Source organism: Macaca thibetana, chromosome 1, assembly GCF_024542745.1.
Source record: "Macaca thibetana thibetana isolate TM-01 chromosome 1, ASM2454274v1, whole genome shotgun sequence".
Lineage (NCBI taxonomy): Eukaryota > Metazoa > Chordata > Mammalia > Primates > Cercopithecidae > Macaca > Macaca thibetana.
Window position 1 is genome coordinate 20,544,316 of NC_065578.1, and position 22,026 is coordinate 20,566,341.

The 22,026-nt window shown below is 56.5% G+C and overlaps 1 protein-coding gene across 21 annotated transcripts in view; it reads right to left on the reverse strand.

Annotated features, from left to right (window-relative positions):
• RAP1GAP (RAP1 GTPase activating protein) overlaps positions 1 to 18,537 on the reverse strand; it is a 74,147-nt gene extending 55,610 nt beyond the window's left edge. For 8 of the 21 annotated variants that reach the window (XM_050790909.1, XM_050790887.1, XM_050790874.1 and 5 more), the window contains exon 1: positions 18,342 to 18,445. Coding sequence is in view for 5 of the 21 variants with exons in the window: in XM_050790834.1 (XP_050646791.1) it covers positions 855 to 898 (44 nt within the window). In the remaining 16 variants the exon portion in view is untranslated. Of the gene's footprint in view, positions 1 to 854; positions 976 to 17,602; positions 17,684 to 18,341 lie in introns of those variants that run through there. The other 13 variants (XM_050790834.1, XM_050790824.1, XM_050790808.1 and 10 more) reach the window with 9 other exon arrangements.
• Between the last annotated feature and the right edge of the window lie 3,489 nt (positions 18,538 to 22,026).

Genomic DNA, 22,026 nt, shown 5'->3' on the forward strand with positions numbered 1-22,026 from the left:
CCATGCCCACACACAAGCCCCAGCGCTCCACACCCCAAGGTGAGTCCCAGGGTCCCTCTGACCACTGGGAGGCAGGGCCTGGTGAAAGTCATGGAGCCGCTTGTCTGGCTGAGCAGGGGCTCTGAGCCCACTCTGTCTAATCCATCTTCCCTCCAATTTGCCAAATCTCTGCAACAGGCATAAATCCCCATCCCACCTCTGCACCCCTTGACCCCAAGATGAACCTGCTGCCACTCTGATCTCCTCCAGGCCTCCAAGCCCAGGCAGCCAGTGGCACAGGGAGGAGGTGGTTCCCGAGAGCCAGGATGCAAGGAGGGCAGCCTGGTGCCCAGGGTGGGCAGGGCCTGCTAAGGGCTTCTAGAGTCCCTTTATCCAGAGCCTCAGTGAGGCGCCCAGCAGCTGCAGAGGCAAAGTGGGAGGTCCAGCAGAGCCTCCCCCTGACCTGCCTGCCCCTACTCCCACATACCTATACACGTGAGCAGGTACGCACACATGCATGCACACACACATGCACACACACAGGCCCAGAAGCCCCGCAGCCCCAGTCACATACATAAGCGCCACTGTCATGTGCTTAGACACAAACACGGCAATGTCCACCCTGCACTCACCTCCCCCCCAGGCACATGCACACGCAATGGGAACACACAGACACAGAAACACACACACACACACACACACATACACACACACAGGCGCCGCAACATGACAGCTATGCGCGCACTGAGGTCTAACGCTCAGCCCCCATAGCAGTCACAGCTCAGGCCCATCCGCCCGAGCGCGCGCACACCCCGCACGGGCTCCCGCCACGGGCGCACACGCGCGTACGCGCCCCGCCCCGCCCCGCGCCCTACCCGCCGTAGGCCCCGAAGGTGAAGCTGCGCTTCCGGCCGCTCATGGTGCCGCAGCCGCCGCCCGGCCCGGCCCGCGCAAGCTGGAGCCGCCTTCCCGCGCCCAGGTCACCTTGGCAACGCGGCCGCCCCGCCCCCGCCCCCGCCCCAGCTGGGGTCTGTCAGCGCCGGAGCGGGCAGCGGTCCAGCTGCCGGGGGCCGCCGGCGCAGAAAGGGCCGCTTGTTCGCGCCGCCCTGGGCCGGCCGGGCGGGGGCTGCGCGGGACTTTCCGAGCCGGGCCCGGCCGGGTGGGGATTGCGGGGCCCGGGGCAGCCCCTCCCTAACCCCCTTCCCCGCCACCGCCCCCCGCCGTCCAGGCCGCAGACCCTCTGCTAGGGGGACGCCCTCCTCCCGCCCTCTCGAGCCGCCGGGCTCCTCGGCGGATCCGTCCCCATCATCACGAGCTGGGAGCTCCCTCCCAGATGCCTGGGTCTGCACGGCAGGCATGTCCCGCTCCTCCCTGTCCCTCGAATTTCTCATCTCTAAAGTGGGATTCCTGCCGCCGGCCTCCTAGGACCTGGGGATGACGAAATGAGTTCACGCACGTAAAGTGCTGGGCCCAGGTCCTGGCGTACAGTAGATGCTTAATAAATGCCGGGTACAAGAGTTCCGCAGCGAGGTCAGGCGTTCTGCCCTTCCCGCGAACGAATGAGTGAATGAAGAACAGACTCTCCAATAACCCCTCCTTGCCCACCTGTCTCCCCTTCCCCCAGGAGCCCCCTTCCCCTTTGCCCTAGTCAGGAGGAGCAAAGGGGAGGAGTGGAGACGCCGCCTCCTCTCCCCTCTTGAAAAGTCATGCAGCCCAGGTCCCAACCTTGAGAGGACACTGGGCTCTGAGTTCTGCAGCAGGTACTCATTCACTCAACAAACACTCCAAGTCCCTCTTCTGCACCCAGCTCGCCCAGAACGCAGTCCAGTGCTCTTCCTCAGAGTAAGCCGTTTCCCCCACCCAACTGGAGCTGTGTCAGCAGACACCGGGCCACTAGCCCCGACCCCTGAGCACACTGCCCTCCACCCCAACACCCACTCTTCCCCCCATAGAGGGAGAGATCCTTCCCCCAGGCTCTGCACCCAAGGAGGCAGGCTCCCACAGTCTCGAGGTTTTCTACGGGATTTTCTGTTTAAACAAACTGCAGGGCACAGATGCAGCCGGGGATAAGGGAGGAAGGATGGCCAAGGGCACAAGGACAGTGCAGCAGGGATTCTGCAGAAGCCTTTCAGGAGCTGTTCCACCTGGGACCGGGCCTGGACTTGGTGAGCTGCAGCTCCCCTAGGAAATGACGTCTCCACAGTTTGTCTCACCTAGGCAGGGTAGGTGGCGCTGCGGTTTCCCCATTTTAGACACAAAGAAATTGAGATCCTCGCTCACACCAATTACTTCTCTCTTGGGGATCTGCCCTCAGACCCCTCTCAGCTCCCACCTGGGACCTCTTCTCTGCACATTCTGGTGGGTGCAGGGGCCCTCAAGAGCCACTTGCAGGGTTCAGAGCCTGGGCAGAGCAAACATTATTTCCTCATTCCTAGAACTATATCCCTTGGTTTTCAGTCCTCAGAGAAGGGTCTGGCTCCCCCTTGCAAGGTGCTCTGGAGCCTGGACTGGGCCCCTTCTGCTCTGGGCAGCGCTGCAGATTCCTGGGGGGAGGAAGCACTCCAGGGCAGGCTCCTGAGGAGTGGGTCCTGGGAGCACTGAGGTCTGCCTGAAAAGGGAGGAACTTACTTCCTTCCCTCCCTCCCTCCCTCCCTCCCTCCCTCCCTCCCTCCCTCCTTCCTTCCTTCCTTCCTTCCTTCCTTCCTTCCTTCCTTCCTTCCTTCCTTCCTTCCTTCCTTCCTCCCTCCCTGCCTCCCTCCCTCCTTCCTTCCCTCCTTTCTAAGTAGTAGCAGCAACAGCCTCCCTCCTTCCTAAGTAGTAGCAGCAGCAGCAGGGGCTCTCAGAGAGGTGGGAGGCGGTTGGGGTAGAGGACTGAAAAGCTAGGCCTGGGCTATGGGGATGTGCACAGTGCTTGGGCTGGGGCCTGGACTCCAGCCACATCTGGGCTGCTGCATCCCTTTAGACATGGACCTATACCTCACCAGTCTTTTCAGTGGGAATGATCCCTGAGTGGGTTCTGCATGCCCAGTTGGCGGAGTGGCCAAGGGGCCGCCAATGTGCCAAGTTTCCCAGTCAGGCCTGGCCCCCGGGAGGCCCTGCTAGTACTGGGACAGTGGGCCCTTGAGAGAAGCCATGGGGGCCGCAGGGTTCCCACCGAAGACAAAGAGCCCAGTGTGGGCTCTAGCCTCTCTGCTCTGACCAGCTGCAGCTGCCTCATTGGCAAGGGATGGGGGTGGGGGTGGGAGTGGGGGTGGTTAGTGGGGGTCACGTTCCCTTGGCCAGGGTTGCAGCAGGACAGTCCCTGACCAGCTTCTGGTCCCTTGGTGACAGCTGAATTTAAATGCATCCTGTTAACCTACAAGACCACTTCCAAGAATTTACCCCCTGCATCATAGCATGTGAGCCTGGAGATGAATGGCAAGGACAAGGGACATTGAGGCATGTGCTTATATCCTCACCCTTGAAGGCTAAAATCTCAACTCTCCCACTTGTCACCTGTGTGACCTTGGGCAAGTTACTTAAGCTTTCTGTGCCTCAGTTTCTTCATCGGCAAGATGGGATTGATAATGAAAATAACAGTACCTACATCAAAGGGTTTTGCCAAGGATTAAATAAGTTACCAATGATAAAGCATTCAGAATAGTAGAGTATTTGTCACTTAATATGTGTTTGTTAAATAAAACACTTGCTGGCTGAGCTCAGTAGCTCACATCTGTAATCCCAGTACTTTAGGAGGCTGAATAGGGAGGATCACTTGAGACCAGGAGTTGGAGACCAGCCTAGGCAACACAGTGAGACCTCATCTCTATAAAAACTCAAAAAATTAGCCAGGTGTGACAGTGCACATATGTAGTCCCAGTGACTTGAGAGGCTGAGGTGGGAGGATTGCTCAAGCCTGGGAGGTTGAGGCTGCAGTGAGCCCTGACTGCACCACTGCACTCCAGCCTGGGTGACAGAACAAGACCCTGTCTCAAAAAGAAAAGAAAAAAGAAAAAGAAAGACCAGGCGCGGTGGCTCACATCTGTAATCTCAGCACTCTGGGAGGCCAAGTCGGGTGGATCACTTGAAGTCAGGAGTTCAAGACCAGCCTGGCCAACATGGTGAAGCCTCATCTCTACTAAAATACAAAAATCAGCCAGGCATGGTGGTGGGCACCTGTAGTCCCAGCTACTAGGGAGGCTGAGGCAGGAGAATCGCTTGAACCCAGAAGGTGGAGGTTGCAGTGAGCCAAGATCACACCACTGCATTCTACCCTGGGCGACAGAGCAAGACTCTGTCTCAAAGAAAAGAAAAAAAGAAAAAAAATTGTTGTAGCAACATCATTTTTATTAGGCTAAACTATATGAAGTTGCCATTTTTGTAGGGCTAGCAAAGATTTATTCGTAAGAATTCTAAAACTAAATGGCCACCCAGAGGAAATGTGATAAATTATGGTCCATGTATGCCATGCAGTGCCATGCAGCTATGGGACAGACTGGGAGAGTTCTGTGTGTGGGCATGTGGAACAGCCTCCAGGACTGACACACCCACACAGAGGCAGTGTGACAGGGACCAGGGTTGGACCAGGCTCTGATGCTTCCTAGCTGTGTGACGTCAAACACATTAGTAACATCCTATGACACTGGTCTCACTGGCCCACTGTGACGGGGACATCACTGCTCCACAGTCAGCACAGACGGGGTGCCTGCTGCCTGGCACTGGGAAGTCACTGACATCTTTGAAGGAGGTTTAGCCCTCTTCCTCCTTGGCCTCCAGCCTCATACCTAGAAAACGGTGCCAGGCTGCTTTCCAGGGTCCAAGCCCTCCTTCTGAGAGGAAGCCTCCCCTGTGGGCCTCCTAGTTTTGTACCCAAGTTGTTCAAACAGCTGCCAGACTGTAGAGGAAGAGAGAAGAGCACAAGGTGGAGGGTTGCAGAGCTGCCTTTCCAAGTTCACCTCTCACTGAACTCTGGGTATTCCACCCACCTACCTCCAGCTCCCCCTTGCCAGGGAAATGCAAGGGGAGAGGGAGGAGCAAACCCCGGGAAGATCTTAGGTCTGGGCTCTAGGTGGGGGCTGGTGGAGCCAGCTCTTGCCAGGACCCCCAATAGCCTCCTCCCCTCCCCCAATCATACTCATTGAGGATATCTGCCCCAGGCCTTCTGGGCGGGAGAGGAGGCAGTCCTGGGCTTCCTGCCCTGGCCCAGGCAGCCTCCTGTGTGGCTTTGCATTATTAATCAGTTTTCCTCTCTGGGCCTCAGTTTGCTCATCTGTTAAAGCCCTACTCTCACTTTGCTGGGTTAAAGACCTAATAATGGGCTGCGTGCAGTGGCTCACACCTTTAATCCCAGCATTTTTGGAGGCTGAGGAGGGCGGGTCACAAGGTCAGGAGTTTGAGACCAGCCTAACCAACATGGTGAAACCCCATCTCTACTAAAAATACAAAAATCAACTGGGCATGGTGGCACCCAGCTACTCAGGAGGCTGAGGCAGGAGAATCGCTTGAACCTGGGAGGCAGAGGTTGCAGTGAGACAAGATCACACCACTGCACTCCAGCCTGGGTGACAGAGCAAGACTCCATCTAAAAAAAAAAAAAAAAATGGAAAGATGCATTTGCCTTGACAGAAGTCTGCTAGCTCTGGAAGTAAGATTATGCTTACTTTGCCCATGGCCTTTCTAGCCAAGCCACACCCACCCAATCCCAGGAAGCTTCTGGAAAGAGTCTCCTTGGGGTTCCCCAGCCCCTGGGAAGGGACGGAAAGTGGGTGTGACTTGGCTCACAGCCCTTCCCTAGGCAGCTGGCCAGTGAGGTCACTGAACCAGCCTCTGCCCTGGCTCTGAGACTCCTGCTCTGTTCAATGGGTTTCTGAGACCCCTGCCTACTTAAAGGGACCCCGTCACGGACCAGGAAAATCTGGCCTGACCAGAATACCTAACCCCACTCAGGCCCTACCCCTGAGGATATGTTTCTCATCTCCATGCAGATCATGTGCCTTGAAAGGCCCTGGGAAGCAAAGCCCTTCTGGAGACAGCACCCAGGTGTATATTCTTTCATTCCTTCCCCCAATCATTCAGCAAGTGTGTATCAAGCACCCACCGTGTGGCTGACACTGTATTGAGCACCCACTGTGCGGCTGACACTGTTCAGACACTGGTGATAGAGTCTGAACAAGACAGACAAGGTCTCTGGTAGACCTGTGTGCACACTTGCACACAAACTTTCCCAGGTCACACATGCACTTGGTCTAGTACTGTGCCATGCACATGCAAAGGGACATCTAACTCATGCCCGTAGAGATCACGTCAACATCAAATGCATGCGAACAGGCTTACATGAACCTATGCTGCAAACCCACAAGCACATGCACATGCAAAGGTCAACTCCAGCTCCCACCCTCATGTCCCCAGTCAGTGCACACGCACCTGCTGACTCCGGCTGGGTTTGTACATGCATGTAAACACACACCAACGACAGCAGATACAGGCACAGGAATCTCAGGCCCACACAGCCTTACTCAAATCACGTTCTGTTCATACAACATACACAGACAGATGTGTACACACCTCACATACACGCATGGAGCATCCAGCTAACTACTGGGAAGAAATAAAGGTAGGAGACAGAATGGCTCTTTGGGGGTCAGAGAAGGGTGCAACTGCTGCATCTCCAAGGATTATAGAGTGGAGGCCAAGACTCCTCTTATGCATTACAGGCTGGTGTCTAGCCAGCCGGCCCTCCTCTCCTACCTCCACTGCTAAGGGGGTGGCCCTCCCAGCCCATTTTCAGGGGCAGTTGGACAAAGCTGGGAGACTGCTTGAGGCCCAGAGCTGCCCTCAGGAAGCTGGGCTGGCAGAGCCCTGACGTGGGGAGACCTGCCTGTGGCCGCAGCTCTGCTGGCAACCCATCGTTTCTCACCACAAGTGCCTTCTCACTTCTGGCCTTTGCTGGTTCATCTATAATGTGGGGAGAGGGTTTCCCAACAGTTCCTTATGATGCCACCCTCCCAGGAGGCCAACCAGTCTGGGGCTCTGAGAACCCCTCTCCACCCCAACGAGTCCCTCACTGAGGCAGTGGCTCTCAACAAGGGTGGCTCTGCCCCTCAGAGGGCACCAGGGTGGTTTCAGTCCTCAGAAATGATGGAGTCGCCGCTGTCATTCAGTGGGTGGGGGACAGGAAAGCTACGCTAGCCAGAATTCCACTTCAGATTTGTTGTTCATCAGCTATTCTCCTAGATATTCAGGTAGGTAAAAAGCCCGGGTAACCCATCCTAGAACCTAACTCTGGTTTACAAATGAGTATTTTTTGGTGTGGCTTTAATCCATAAAACATTTTTCAAAGGTGCAACTACTGAAGTCATTCTGAACTAGAGGTCAGGTACAGCAACATGACTTTCTGCTCTTAAATCTAAGGGTAGGCCAGGCTCAGTGGCTCACATCTGTAATCCCAGCACTTTGGGAGGCTGAGGCGGATGGATCACCTGAGGCCAGGAGTTTGAGACCAGCCTGACCAATATGCTGAAACCCTGTCTCTACTAAAAATACAAAAATTAGCCAGGCGTGGTGGCATGCGCATGTAGTCCCAGCTACTCAGGAGGTTGAGATAGAATTGCGTGAACCCAGGGGGCGGAGGTTGCAGTGAGCTGAGATCATACCAGTACACTCCAGCCTGGGCAACAGAGTGAGACTCTGTACCAAAAAAAAAAAAAAAAATCTAAGGGTAGGCTGGGCGAGGTGGCTCACACCTGTAATCCCAGCACCTTGGGAGGCTGAGGTGAGAGTACTGCTTGAGCCCAGGAGTTCGAGACCAGCCTGGGTAACAAAGCAAGACTCCATCTCTATTAAAATAATTTTATTTTTTAAAAAACCTAAGGGTATATTTTTAATAAATAGGTGCTCAAGGCTGGTTACTTCATTAGTTCTTGTGGTGTGGTCATGCCACAGCATTCACGTAGGGAGGTGGAGGGCCTTTTTCATCTCTTATGCCAGTATATAGTTGGTTTTTGAAGTCAGGTGTCTAGGCAGGCTTATTACCTAGGAATATCGTAACAGGAAAATGAAGAAGGCCTTTTTTTTTTTTTTGTCTTTGGAGACGGAGTTTCACTCTTGTCGCCCAGGTTGGAGTGCAATGGCGCGATCTCGGCTCACCGGAACCTTCGCCTCCTGGGTTCAAGCGATTCTCCTGCCTCAGTCTCCCAAGTAGCTGGGATTACAGGCATGCACCATCGGGCCCAGCTAATTTTTGTATTTTCAGTAGAGTCGGGGTTTCTCCATGTTGGTCAGGCTGGTCTCGAATTCCCGACCTCAGGTGATGCGCCCGCCTCTGCTTTCCGAAGTGTTGGTATTACAGGCGTGAGCCACCTCCCCCTGCCGAAAAACGCTTTTTAAAACATGTTCTCTAATGGGTCCGGGAGTCCGCCGCGGTCTCGGGCGCCACCAACTGGCCTTCACGAGAACTGCAGGCGAGGGCCGGCCGGGCTCCAGGACCAGGGACAGCGCCCCGAGTGCCTTTCCGAGAATGGTGGGGACCCGGAGCCGCCCGGACAGCGCCCAGAGTCGCCAACCGCGCGCTCGCCGCCCCCGACACTTCCTCACCCCTCCCTTACACGGAGGCGGCTCCAGCGCCCGTCCTCGCCCTCTCCCGGCGCCAGGCGCCGCACGTCTCCCAGCTCACAAGGGCGCACCTGCACCCGCCCACCGCCCCCTCCCGCGGGACCCGTTCTCTCGGTGCGCAGATCACGGGGCCGCACCTACGCGTTCTGGGATCTCTGTGATCCTGACAACAGCCCCGTGAGGCCGATCATGCAAGAGTTACATGTCTACCATGGCTAACGGGGGAAATTGAGGTGTGCAAACAGAGCAGATCCAGCTCTTCCGAGCTCCTCGGGACCTCAGTCCCTATCACCCGTGCACTGCGGCTCAATGGCACAGCCCCTTTTAGTTCCCGAGGCCCTGTGCCAAGCGCTTTCATCCAGTCCTTAAATCCACCCTGTAAATTAGGTACAATCATCTTCCCCATTTCACAGAGCAGAAAGCCAGGGTCCCAGAGACCTAATGACTTGCCTAAGGATCAGTGGATGCAGATATGGCTACAAAATCTCTCTGAGGTCTTCACACTGTTCTGAGTCACTGTGAGGGACGCTCCTGCCAGGAAGAAAGTCCTTCCCACAGCACTCGCTGCCCTGCCCTGGCTGCTCTGTCCTGGCATCCTCAGGGGCTTGAATGCCTTCTGGGGTAGGATGGGGGGCATGCAGCCTCGAGATCTCTCACAGAGGAACCCAATCTCCCCATCCTCACAAGCTTTAGCCTCACAAAGCGCCTCCCCAAGACACACAGTAGGTGCTTAATAAACCTGTTGCTTGGCTGAAGGCCTTCTTTCCAGGAACCAGGGCTCTAAATGCATCACTACACAGCCCAGATACCGAGCAGGGCAGAGTGAGCCAGTGAGGAAGGGCATAGGCTCGAGAGCTGGACAAAGTGGTTCCAACTCAGCCTTTTTTTTTTTTTTTTTTTTTTTTTTGTGAGACAGAGTCTCGCTCTGTCGCCCAGGCTGGAGTGCAATGTTACAATCTTGGCTCACTGCAAGCCTCCAGGGTTCAAGCGATTCTCTTGCCTCAGCCTCCTGTGTAGCCTGGGCTGCAGGCGCCCACCACCATGCCTGGTTGATTTTTGTATTTGTAGTAGAGATGGGGTTTCTCCATGCTGGCCAGGCTGGTCTCGAGCTCCCAACCTCAAGTGATCCTCCTGCCTCAGCCTCCCAAAGTGCCGGGATTACAGGCAAGAGCCACTGCACCCAGCCCCAACTCAGTCTTGAGCTGTGACTGTCAGCCTTAGTTTCCAATCTGGAGAATGGAGATGATACTAGCTCTTAGCTCACAGGTGATGGTGTGTTAAACAAGGTGATGTACACAGACACCTTCGCATAGTGCCTTGTGCTCACAAGCGGCTTGCACGGTGGTGGCTGTTAACACCGTTGCCAGTAGGGTCTTCTTTGGGATATACAAAGCCCAGGAGCCCTAGCTGAGTCATGCCCTCATTTACCTCAAGGGTAAAACAGGTGGGCAGGAGGATCAGAGGAAGATGCTGCAAATGTAGTCAGGCTGGGGTGGGGACAGAAGGAGGAGGGAGATGGCTGGGGCACGGTGCCTCATGTTTGTAATAATCCCAGCATTTTGAGAGACCGAGGCAGGTGGATCGCCTGAGGTCAGGAGTTCGAGAACAGCCTGGCCAATATGGCGAAACCCCATCTCTACTAAAAATACAAAAATTACCTGGGCATGGTGGTGCATGCCTGTAGTCCTGGCTACTCAGGAGGCTGAGGCATGAGAATCACTTGAACCCAAGAGGCCGAGGTTGCAGTGAGCTGAGATTGCACCACTGTGCTCCGGTCTGGGCAACAAAGCAAGACTCTCCAAAAAAAAGGAGGGAGAGGCAGCCATCCTTGGTGGAGGCAGAGAGCCTAGCAGTGTCTGAGACCCCCTGCCTCATGACGTAATCTCTGAGCCTCAACCCTGATCAGCCCTATAGTCTTCTTGTTTTAGTGAGGACTCCATAAATGTTCAACGAATGAATGATGTCCTACATTGACTATGAACAAAAAGAAACAGAAAGTCAACTTTAGTCCTATCATAATATATACAAGACCTGGCATCAGTATGGGTTTGGAATCACATGGACCTGTGCTTAAATTCCTGCTCTGCCACTTCCTGGCTTGTGACTTTGGGCCATTTTCATAACCTCTCAAAGCCTCAGTTTCTTCATCTGTAAAAAGGGATGGTAATGATAATAAAAGTACTTACCACATAGGATTGTTCTTAGAATTCAGTGTAAAGAGCTCACCCCTGGCACATAGTAGGCACACAATAAATGGGGACTGTCTTTAGTACTGCTACTGGACACATGCAAGGACAGTTATGAGCTGAGCCAGGAAAGCTGAGTTCTAAGCCCAGTGCCACCACTGGCTCACAGTGTGACTGTGGGCAGCTCCCCAGTTTCCTTCTCTAAATAATGAGGCCCCTCCAAGGGCCCTTCTCAATCTGATTTTCTGGGGCAGCATAGCCCCTATTTGCATGGTGGGCAGAGAAGTCTCTTGGAAACAGCTCTGCCCACCAGTCTGTCTCTTCAGACCACGCCACTGAAGGGGGTGGTGTTCCCATGACAGGGAGGTAGGCAGGCATCACTGGGAGTCTCAGAGCCTCATCTGATAACTGCCGTGGCCCCATACAGACCTCTTAGGACCCGCCCCACTCCAATGCAGGGTGCAGCCCCAGAGCCCCATCACATAGGCACCGGGTTTCAGAAGGGAGAGACCTGTACCAAGGTCAACTGTGTGCCCCTAGGTCCATCTCTTTGCCTCTATGAACCTCAGTTTCCTCACCCACAAAATGTGGATGAGTCTTGCTGGCCCCAAGGACTCCGGCACACCCAGCAGCAACCCAGATGTGAAAGTCCTTTGTGAATTGCTCCCATCAGGCATAATCATGATAATTACCGTCTGTCAAACGAGGGGGTTGGACCAGCTGATCTCTGTGGGCTTCTTCCCAGCTCTGAAGCTGGGGATTTCTTGGGGTTCTGAGTTGGGAATTCACACAGACATAGGGGGCCAGGAGAAGTCAGGGTCTGCAGGATTGTGTGTCCAAGGGAACCCCTGAAAAGTCATCCCCATTCATCCTTTTCCCCAAGCCAGCCTGGGGCACTGGGCCCCAGGGATAGGCCATGGGGAGAGGGAGCTGGAAGCTTCAGGGCCAAGTCCTGCAGGTGTGAGCCTCCGAGTCTGAGCCTCACCCCTGCCCCTGCCCAGAACTGCTCCCATTACCCAGAGCACAGACTCTGTGTGGTGCCCTCCCCAACCCCTTCTCATTCTGCATGCAATACACAGAAAGGGCTAAAAGTAGAGTCACACAACCCTCAATTCAAATCTCAGGCCCAGCCACTCACCAGCTGGGTGACCTGGGGCAGGCTATTTAACCTCTCTGAGCCTTTGAGGGTTGCTCTGAGGATTAAATGAAATAGATTCATGAAAAGTGCTTACACAGGGCCCAGCAAGTGCTCAATGAATGCCCCCACCTGCATCCAATTGCTCAGGCCCCATCCTGCCTCCCCGCAACCAGCATCTTCCTAGAATTCCTGAGCTACCTGCCCAGTTCCCACCCTGACTGCCATGGGTGGGCCCAGCGTTGTAGAGTTTGGGCAGGTCCCAGGCTTCTCTGCCCATCGGAGGACTACAGAGCCCACACCTCTCCAGCCAGGGAGGGCTGTGGGCTTTGGGGACTGGGACAAGTGAGGTCTTTGTCCCAGCGGCTCTGCCCAGTCCTGTTTCTAGAGGCCGGGAGCCCTGGGAGAGGGGCTATATGGGCAACCGTCTATCCCTGGCAGAGCTCCCACACCTCAAGTGAAAGGCAAGTGGTGAATGAGGCAAGGCTAGAGCCTTCAGCCCCATGGTGTCCTGAGCCTGCTGCCTGGGTGGGCACAGTGCCTACAGCAGTCTGCCAGGGGGTGGATGACCTCTCTCTGGACCTCCAAGATAGGGTAAGACGCAAGAGGCTGGTGATGGTGACATCAGCTCAGGCCTTGTCCTGGCAGCCTCTCGAGGGTCCCTGACACTGCCAACTTTTGAGCGAGAAGAATCAGGGCTGCCCTGGAAATTCTGGCACCAAACCTGCAGGCAGGAAGAAGTTCCCAAGGTCACCCTCCATCAGCCACCTCCACCCTACCCCTCGAGCCCTAAATCAAGGAGTGGGGCCTTGGAGAGGGCTGTCCTCTGAGCGGGGTACTGAGATGGCTTTCCCTCGCAGAACTGGGGCCCGGAGTTCAGGAGCCAAGCAGAGGGTTGGACCCATCTGCCCCACCTCCACCTTCCCTCTGCTGCCCCCACAGCCTGGCTGCGGCAGACACATGGCTCCTGTGGCCTTGAAAAGGTCACAGCCTCTGAGGTGCTCAGGCGTCTGATCCTCACCCACTGCCCCCCAACCCCAGCCTTGCCAGCAGATCCACATTCTCAGGGGAGCCTGAGGAACAGGTACTGTAGTTTCAAGAAATATTGCAAGTCCCCCAGAGACATACACTTGAGGCTCACACAACACAGTCAACCAGCTTCAATTCATGGGAGCTGTATTGCAAAGAGAGAAACCACATCCTCCCATTCCACAGATGGAAAGGGAAGCTCAAAGAGGCTGGGCGGCTTGCCTGAGCTCACCCAGCTAGTGGGGTGGGGCCAGCAGGGGAACACAAGGTTCCTGACTTCCTGAACCAATGACAGCTCCTGGCTCCCCGGCTTTCATGGCAACCTAGCTCTTGGGTGGCTTGGTGCCTTGATCCTCTTGCCTGCCCCTGGGATGGAAGAGGCTGGAATCCTCTCCTTTGCACACTGGGAGAAAAGGAGGTCCAGGGAAACAGGTGAGGGGGCAATCCTTACACAGCAGTGGCAGGGCAGAGAACTGTGCCAGGTGGTTCCTCATTCCAGGCTAGTGGGCTCAGCCCGCCCCTCCCGTGTATCCCGCATTGATTTTGGGGAAATGCAAACTCCTCAGCCTGCCATTCAAGGCCCTTAATAGACTGACCCTGATTTGTTCCTACATATGCCTTCCATGAATCCAACCCAGTGTCCACATTGCCACCTCCCGCCCTTGCCCACGCTGTAGCTGGTCTCGCCTCCAGGAGCGCCTCCACTCCTGCTCTTGCTGTGCAACTCGTAATTCTACCACTAACATTATCATTTACTGAACAGCTAATATGTGCCAGGCAAGGACTCCTCAAGGAGGAAACTTACCCAGTTCACCTGGTGATAGCCATACCAACTACCTTGGAAATGTGAAGTTTCCAAGGTAGTTTTCCAAGGGAATAAGAAAAAATTCTTACTACCCTCAAAACACTGAAGAAAAGGCTTATTTTTTTCTGGCTGTGGAGAAATATTTGATGTTTTTAGAAAAGATTTTTCTCCAGATTTTTCTGGTGTTTGCCTTTCCTTCAGTGTGTCTCTGTGTGTTTTTCTGAGTGCGGCTTTATATTTTTCAAAGCAGCTCCCAGCCAGTATGTCTGGCCCCACAAACAACATCCCCAGGGAGGCAGGCAAATAAAAGCTCGTCATCCCTGTTCTAGGGAGAAAGAAATGAGGCACAGAGAAGGCAGGTGACTTGTCCAAAGTCACACAGCAGAGACTGGACTTGGCATCCTGAGGACTCCCAATCTATGCCCTTTTTAGACCCAGCAGAATGCCTAGGATAAGCTTGGCACTGCCCTCAGTGTTTGCTCGCATTCGCCTTCTTATCCCTTGAAACATACCCATCAGGCAGGCGCTATGATCCCCACTTCCTAGATCAAGAAACAGACTCAGAGGGAGAGAGGAACTCACCAAAAGTTGTATGGCTGCTCAGTGGCAATGCCAGAATTCGAACTTGGGTCTGCTTCCTCCAAATGGGGGCCTGAGGGAGGGTGGCCTCGGTTGGCAGAGGTATTAACCAGTAGAGTGGGCAAGTCACTTTCTGTCTTTGAGCCTCACCTCCTCATCTGAGACAAGGCACCTGGCTGTGGCAGGGACCGCAGGACCCAGCTCATCTCTGTGTCCCAGTGCCTGTCACGGTTCCCGAAATCTACTACATGCTCATTAAATGCTTAGTGGGTAGGCACACGAGGCAGCTCTCACTGTGCTGGTGCAAAGCAGGAGTGTCACGTTCCTTTCTTCCAGTAGGAAAGGCTGGAATCCCAGTGGGACCTTTCTGTTTTGGGGTGCCTCCCCACCAGCACCCCTCTGCCTCTTTTTCCTTCTTCCTCTCTGAGTCACCACCTGCCTGCCAGTGCCGGACTTTAGCCCTAAATACAGAGCACATTTTGAGGCATAAAATGTCCACAAAGGTGAGCGACAGCTGCAGCCCCCTACCCCTGTGTCCCCTCCTCCTAGGCTGACCCCAGGTGGCCACCCCAGGAAGCCCCGAGACTGGCCACCCCTGCTTGGCCCTAGTGTGGATCCAGAGGCTGCACTCTGCAGACAGTCCTCAGCCTGGGGCCCCATGTGCCCACACTGCCACCAGAGCTAAACTTCCTTTCCTCATTGGCACAGGGCTGCCACCTCACACCTCTGACTTTCCTCATCCCCCAGCCAGGCTGAGTTGCCTCCCAGAGCTGGAGCTGGGCCCAGAGAGCGAAAATGACTCGTCCGGGCCACACAGCCAGCAAGAGGCAGGGCCAGGATTGGACAGGGAATCAGCACTGTGGCAGGCTTGGCGTGAGTGCTGAGGGAGCGTGCTGGAGCTGGGAGCCACTCACCGCTCCCCATCTAGCATGCCTGCCCTCACCTAAGGCCTCACCTAAGCCCACAGAAGCATCTCTCCACAGCGCCAGTCTCTCAGAGGCACAGGGTGCCAGGGCCAGCCTGGCAGAGGTCCTGCCATGCAAGGAGGTGAGCAGAGAGTGCTGAGGACTCCCTTCCCTTCACACCAGCTGGCCCCTAGCCTTGCTGGGAGGACAAAGCAGAAACTGGGGCCTGGTAATGCCTCTAGCAAAAGTGGAAAGGAAAGGGAACCCCAGAGCCACTTGGAGCCTGCGCTGGGGCCTGTCCTGTCTTGGGAAGGACCTGCAGAACAACACCTTCAGGGGCAGCAAAGGAGCAGCCTGGGGAGAGGCTCCCCTGGTAACCCGGTGGGTGTGTGCACAGAGGGGCGGCAGGAGAGGAGGTGCTTCCCACTGAGCGGGAAGCACCAGGCAGTTTCCCTGGATTCTTAGGGTCAGCCAAGATGGGTCCACATGAATCAGAAAAGAGGGAGGAAGGGGAGGCTTTGCTGGGGATGGTTGGGGGCCTCCACTCCCCTCCCCGGGTGATGAAGCGTTCACATCCCACACGCAGGAAGCTGATGTAATGCATGCGTGTGTGCACCCATGATGGCCTGGGTGTGGGTGGGTGCGTGTGCATGTCTGCCAGGTTCATTTTTAAGGGCGTAGGGCGTCCTCGTGTTCTTCCTGCGTGCGCGTGTACCATGTGTGCACCCTGGAGGAGATAATGGAGGCAGGCAACAGCAGACGAGGGCTTCTGAAGAGGCTCTTCTCCTTGCTGACAACCTCCATCTCTCTGTGTGTACACACATGCCAGCATCTGGATGGTGTGTCTCTCAGTGTTTGTGTGTCAGGCAGAGTTGGGGGCAGGGGTCTTGGCCTGGGTGTGCCCGTGTGTTCCTGTGTCTGGGTCTCAGGGTATCTGTCAGTCAAACTGTATTTGCGTTTGTGTCTGGCCGTGCTCAGGTCTGGGTTGTTTGCACAGCACGTGCGGCTGCTCAGCAGCCTCTGACAACCAGGACAAAGGCCTCTGCAGACAGACGGCAGCATGGAGGACAGATCTGCCCGAGGAGTCCTCAAAAGGCCTCTTGGCCCCAGAACTTGACAGCAGGGCAGGGGCAGGGCCAGGTGAGAGAGGCGGAGGCCCCGCTGTGGGAGCCTGTGGCCTGAGCGCCAGAGACCTCTCTCCCTGCTGCCCTCCAAGAGGCCAAAGGAAGAATCCTTTTGTCTCCTAAGGGTGGAGGGTAGTCAGAGCCAGGAGAGGGGTCTCCTGAGACCCCTGCCAGGCAGGCATCTTGGGAAGAAGAGGAGAGGGTTTTGCCCAAGGAAGCTGGGAAGGTGCCAGGGTGAAAGCACCATTATGGTGCTCCATGGGACAACCCTCCCTCCATGGGAGGGGGTGGCAAGGTGAGCCTAGGACTCTGGACCCTCTCCTCAACCTGACCCAGCTTCTGGCCACAGGCACCTTCCCCTCCTGGCAGCAAAGGGGAACAGGTCCACATGGAGCACTCTACCACGGCGTTCCCCTTTCCCCCACCCCAACACTGTGGAGATCTGCTCCCATCAAGAGTCAGAGAACCACGATTCTAGACCTTGCGGAAGGTGACTAGGTGACCTCAGGCAGTTCATTTAGCCTCTCTGAGCCTCAGTTTCCTCATCTGTGCAATGGAGGCTTCAGCCCCTGCCTTGAAATATTGCTGTGAAGGGGGAAATTGCTCGTGCCACCTGAGGATTAATCATTACCCTGGAATCCTTCCCAAGGCCATCCAGGAACACTCACCCCTTGCCAGACCCTCCGGCTGCTGGGGGCTCTCAGAGTGAGGCTGAGGTCCTGGAGGGGGCCCCCATGGCCAGCTGGACCTGACCACTGCCTCCCCACTCAGCCACAGCCCTCAGGGCCCTGTGCCAGTCCAGAAGCCCATTCAGGGACACCTTTGGCCAATGTTCTGTTTCATCTGCGAGGCAACCTTCCCCAGTGCCCCCACCATAGCGTTTTTCCCCAAACACCCCCAGGAAGGAGGCACCACTACCTGTGCAAAGGCGCCAGGAGCCTCCTGGGAGCCTCCTGTGGAGAGGAAGTGATACCGTCTCACCCCATTGCCTTTCTCTCCTACTTCCACCTGGCCAGCTTCCCTCAGTGTCCCTTCCCTCAGTGCCCCTCCTGCCTCAGTGCCCCTTCCCTCAGTGTCCCTCCTGCTTGCCGCCCCAGGGGCCTGACCTCTGGCTTGGCAGGAAGGGGAATGGAGCCCAGGGACAGAGGCCAATGCGCCCTGTGAGCGGTGGATGTTCTTCCCGACCCCACCACCAGGCCTGTGCTAACAAGGACTCCGAGGGCAGGCACAGGCTGGGGTCTAACTGTCAGGGTAGGGAGGGGGCCGCTCACCTCCGGAGACTGTGTGCGCGCGGGTGTGTGTACACAGGGTTTCTTCCCCAAGCCCAGGCGCCCCGCAGCTGGCACCAAACCCTGCAGGGCACGGAAACCGCCCGTGAATTCCCACCGAGTCCTCAGATCCTGCCGAACCAGGGGAGGCGACGAGGGGGCGCCCAACTGCGTGACGCGTGTGCCCCGCTCTGCCGCGGGTCAGGGACAGGGGAATTCGCCCTGTCTCTGGGGATGCAAGGACATCACCGCCCTCCCCGCTCAGGGTCGTTGATCTGAGGCCCCCCGCTTCCCTTCTTTGAGAACAGGAGCGCCTCCTCTTGAAGAGCGCTAGGGCTTGGGCCCCTCCCCAGGGATGGAGGAAACGCGCCCACTTTCTACAGTCCCTCCTCTAAACCCCAGGCGCTCCCACCTCAGGGTGGGCGGAAAACCGGACTCCCCACCCACCCAGGGGGGTGGGACCAAAGCCCCCTGGCCGCGGCCTGGACCAAGTCCCGCAGGCTAGGGGTTCAGCCGGCTCAGCCCAGGCCTTCCCCGACTTCTCCAGCCACCGTTAAGCCCGGGCTGTGCGACTCCAGCTGCGCCCACCCCTCGCCCCTTAAGACCCGGGTCCTCCGCGCGTTCGCCCCCACCCTCCCTCCCCGCCCGCCCGCGCGGGGTCTTGGCTGCGGTCCGACGGGAGCCCGGACACCTCCGTCCCCTTCCCCTTTCCAGGGCCGCAGCCCCGGCGGGGCGCACTCACCCGCGGGCCTGGGCCGGGGGCGTCCTGGGCTCGGCACTCCGGTGCCCGCGGCCGCCGCTGCAGCTCTGCTCAGACGCGGCCGGCGCTCGCCGCCGCCGCAGTTCGGGGAGGGGGACGTCACATGACCGCGGAGCGCTCCTTCCCCGGCGCCGCTCCCCCTTCACTGCGGAGCCCGAACCGCGGGCGCGGGAGCGGCGGGGAGGCCCCCGCCTTGCAGCCCCGCCCCGCCGCAGGTCCCGGAGGAGGGCTCTGGGTGCCCCCATTTTACAGGTGGGGAAACTGAGGACCAGAGAGGGGCAGGAACTGGCTTAGGGTTACACAGCTAGACAGTGTGGTAGGACCTGGGCGAGAGCCCAGCGGTCCAGGCAACAGCTCATGCTCCAAGGAGACTGGGACAACTTCTGGAACAAGTGGAGACGTCGGGATAGGTGGGGGCCACGGCCCCCATGGGCTCCTCTTGTCTGCAGGGGCGGGAGGAAGGCGCACAGGCTTCGCTGGGCGAGGAAGCTGCTGCGCCCTGGCTGACGCCCTCCTCGCCCGGGCGCTTGGTGCGCTTCCTGGCAGAGGCCACGCGGTTGACCCTCGCCATCCCATTCGCGGTTCTTGGACTTTCTGGACTGGGCAGCTCGCCCCCGCCCCAACCTAACCCGGGCCCAGGGCGGGTATGGGGAGGGGAGCCGTAGGCCACGGAGAAGTGGAAGCACCGGGAGGAGAGTGGGATCAGGATAAGATGCGAAAACCCAGGCAGGAAGGGGGCGCAGAGATCACCCCAGCCTCAATTCCAAAGCCCAGGGAGAGTTAGAGACTTGCCCAACGTCCACAGCAAGTGAGCGGCCTGCCCACTCGAGTCCCTTCTTTGATGGTCAACAGAGCCTGAGGCTCCTGTGCCCCACTCCCCACCAAGGGGGAGCCCACACCCACACCTCTTTCTGTTCTCCACGGAGCTCCCTCCCCAGGGGACAGCCCACATGAAGCAAAGAAACTCGCAGTGGGTCTGCAAGGCCAGAACTGCAGGGGACAAGGGGTGAGGGTATGGTTGGTGGCTCCAAGGTCATGAACTCGTGGCAGAACACTCGTGTTCCAGGGAGATCTCTGGGATCTCTGGATCTCACCCCAATGTTCTAAGAACTGGGAAAACAGGCTGCAAAAGGCGTAAAGACAAACCTCTGTCTCAACCATTTGGAATTGGTGGCTCAAGCCACCTCCAAGGTCAGCAAGTCCAATAGGCCCGCTTCACAGATAATATTTAGGGAGGGGAAAGTCCAAGTCATGTACTCAATATATTTCTTGAGCATCTACTGTGTGCTTAAAACCACAACTGTCACTTCCAGCTCCCACTATTTTCCTGGCCACATGGGCTCCTTTTCACAAAAGAAAAGATCCGAGGTCTTCAGCAACCCTTACATCAGCCTCTGGAGGATCTGAGACATGCAAGCCTCCGGGTTTTCAGTCCCACAGGGGCTGGGGACCAGAGCCATGTTTCCCAGTCAAGACTCTCACCCCCGTGGATAAGAGGTAAGGGGGAACAGCAGGAAATGCCCCACCGTCACCCCACCCATCCACCCACCTGTGAAAGGGCAGAGGGGAAGGTAGGAGATCAGGCACTTGTTCTTTTCAGTCCTGTGTGGATTTCTCCCTCCAGCAAGCTTCCCCAGCTGCATATGGGAAAGAGACCCCAGCCCAGGGGGGTTTCTCAAACTTCTAACAGCACAGGAGCGGTCTGTAGACGCAGATTGAGATTCAGTGGACCTGGAGCCTGAGCTCCTGCATTTATAATGAAGCTTCGTGGCACTGCTGGCGCTGCCGGGCTGCAGACATCCTGAGCAGCACTGGTAGAACAAGGCAAGTTGTCAGGGCGGGAGGAAGACTCCTGCAGTATCACATGCTCACTCACAGCCCACCTGATCCCAGGGGCCCTTTGATCTCCGGCCTAGGAATACACCAGGACTATAGAGTTGGCTCAAACACTGTAATAAAAAGGCAAGAAGTTGAATGAGGCTGGCCAAGGCGCTTCTGGGGATGGTGAGGAAGGGGCTATGGGGGGTAGCAACTGCCCTAGACAGGTATGTCCTGAGGGCTCTGGTCCTGGGAGATGCTTGGTGAAATACATCCTATTTATGAAATGCCAACGGAATGCCTATAGACCTTCAAGGGCAGCATGTACTGGGGCTGGCTCATCTTCAGCAGGGGCGGGGCTCACAGATCTCAGAAGTACATGAATTCCAGGATCCTTTTAAGCACCATGTCTCCGCCCATCCTTTGGCTTTTTTATGCATTGCTCCTTGAATTCAATTCTGAGCACAATCTCCATGCTTCTTGCTTCCCTAACTCCTGTTCCAAAAGGGCCCCTTTCTCCACCATGCTGTAAGACAGACCCTTAATTCTGGCCAGGCATTGCTGATGGTACATCCCAGAGTGCTGAGTGGAGACAAAGGTGTGCCACCTGAGCTGGAGGGAGGGGGCAGATGGAGGCACTGGAGATGCAGAAATGCAGCAAGCCAAGGAGTACAGCTCTGTGACCTCCTTCATGGTCCCATAACCTTCTGGAGTCTGGACCTGCAGACTCCAAGGTCCCTAAGAGCCCAAGAGCCTATTAGCATGGGGGTACTGAATGTCCCCGACCCTGGCTGAGTAGACCAAAGAACGAAGGCTCTCCTGTGCCAGGCGTCTCTATTTCTTCTTTATAATCAAGGAGCTTTTCAATTACCGCCCTTTCCTCTTTACAGAAGACCTCCCTCAATGTAAGAGGCTTATAATCTCCCATGTGTCCTAGGGGGCACCATTCTGAGACTGTCAGGGTCCCTGGTGAGGAGGCAGCACGTGCCGTAGGGGGCTGGGCACAGAGCTTGGCATGGAGCCTAGCTACTGAGGGGGAAGATTGGACAAAGGCCCCAGAGCTTTGCTTTCCCTGTCCTATTTCAATCCAAACCACTCAGGACTGACCACTCACGCATGGCTGCCTCTGGGCACAAGCCTTGTCTCAGACACTTAATATGTTGCGACTCAGCCACCATCTCTGTGGTCCCGATCACTGAGAAATGAAAGCTGGCTTTAAAAATCTGGCATCCGAGAAGGCCAGAGAACGAAAACATGGGTGGCACCACAGTAAACTCCAAATAATGCACGAGACTGCGGGTGGGGGAGGGAGGAAGAGTCCTAAAAATGGGAATGACGCCTCTTGGAAAGAACTCCCCGTCTCTGCCCACCCACTCTTTCCCAGTCAGATCAAATGGAAGAAAAACTGAGATAGGGCCTGCCCACCAGAGCAAGCAGAAGAAAACCCCAAAGCAGCAAGTCCTCAAGGTGTGCTGTCCACAGAGCAGCAGGTAAGGTCTAGGAAAGGCCGGCAAGGAGGGTGGGCTTCAGGGGTGGCTTGGAGCAGAGGACAGTTCCACTGTAAGCAGAGCAAGGCAGGATGAAGAGTGGCAGTAGGTGCCAGGGCACATGCATCAGGGAAGGGCCAGAGGCCCCCGTCTGGGCGGGAGGCTGCCAAGCCGGTGCAGCAGACATGGCAGAGACTACTGGGGGACCCATCCTGGGGTTAGAGGTTTTTGGATCATGAATGTGAAGAAGTCCCTGTTTTGAGGACAAAGAAGCCTGAAGGTGGGGACAGTACAGGTCAAACCAAAGTAATAAAAAGAGCTCTCCCCCAAGGGGCCATGGGAAAACTTCTAGCAGATTCCGA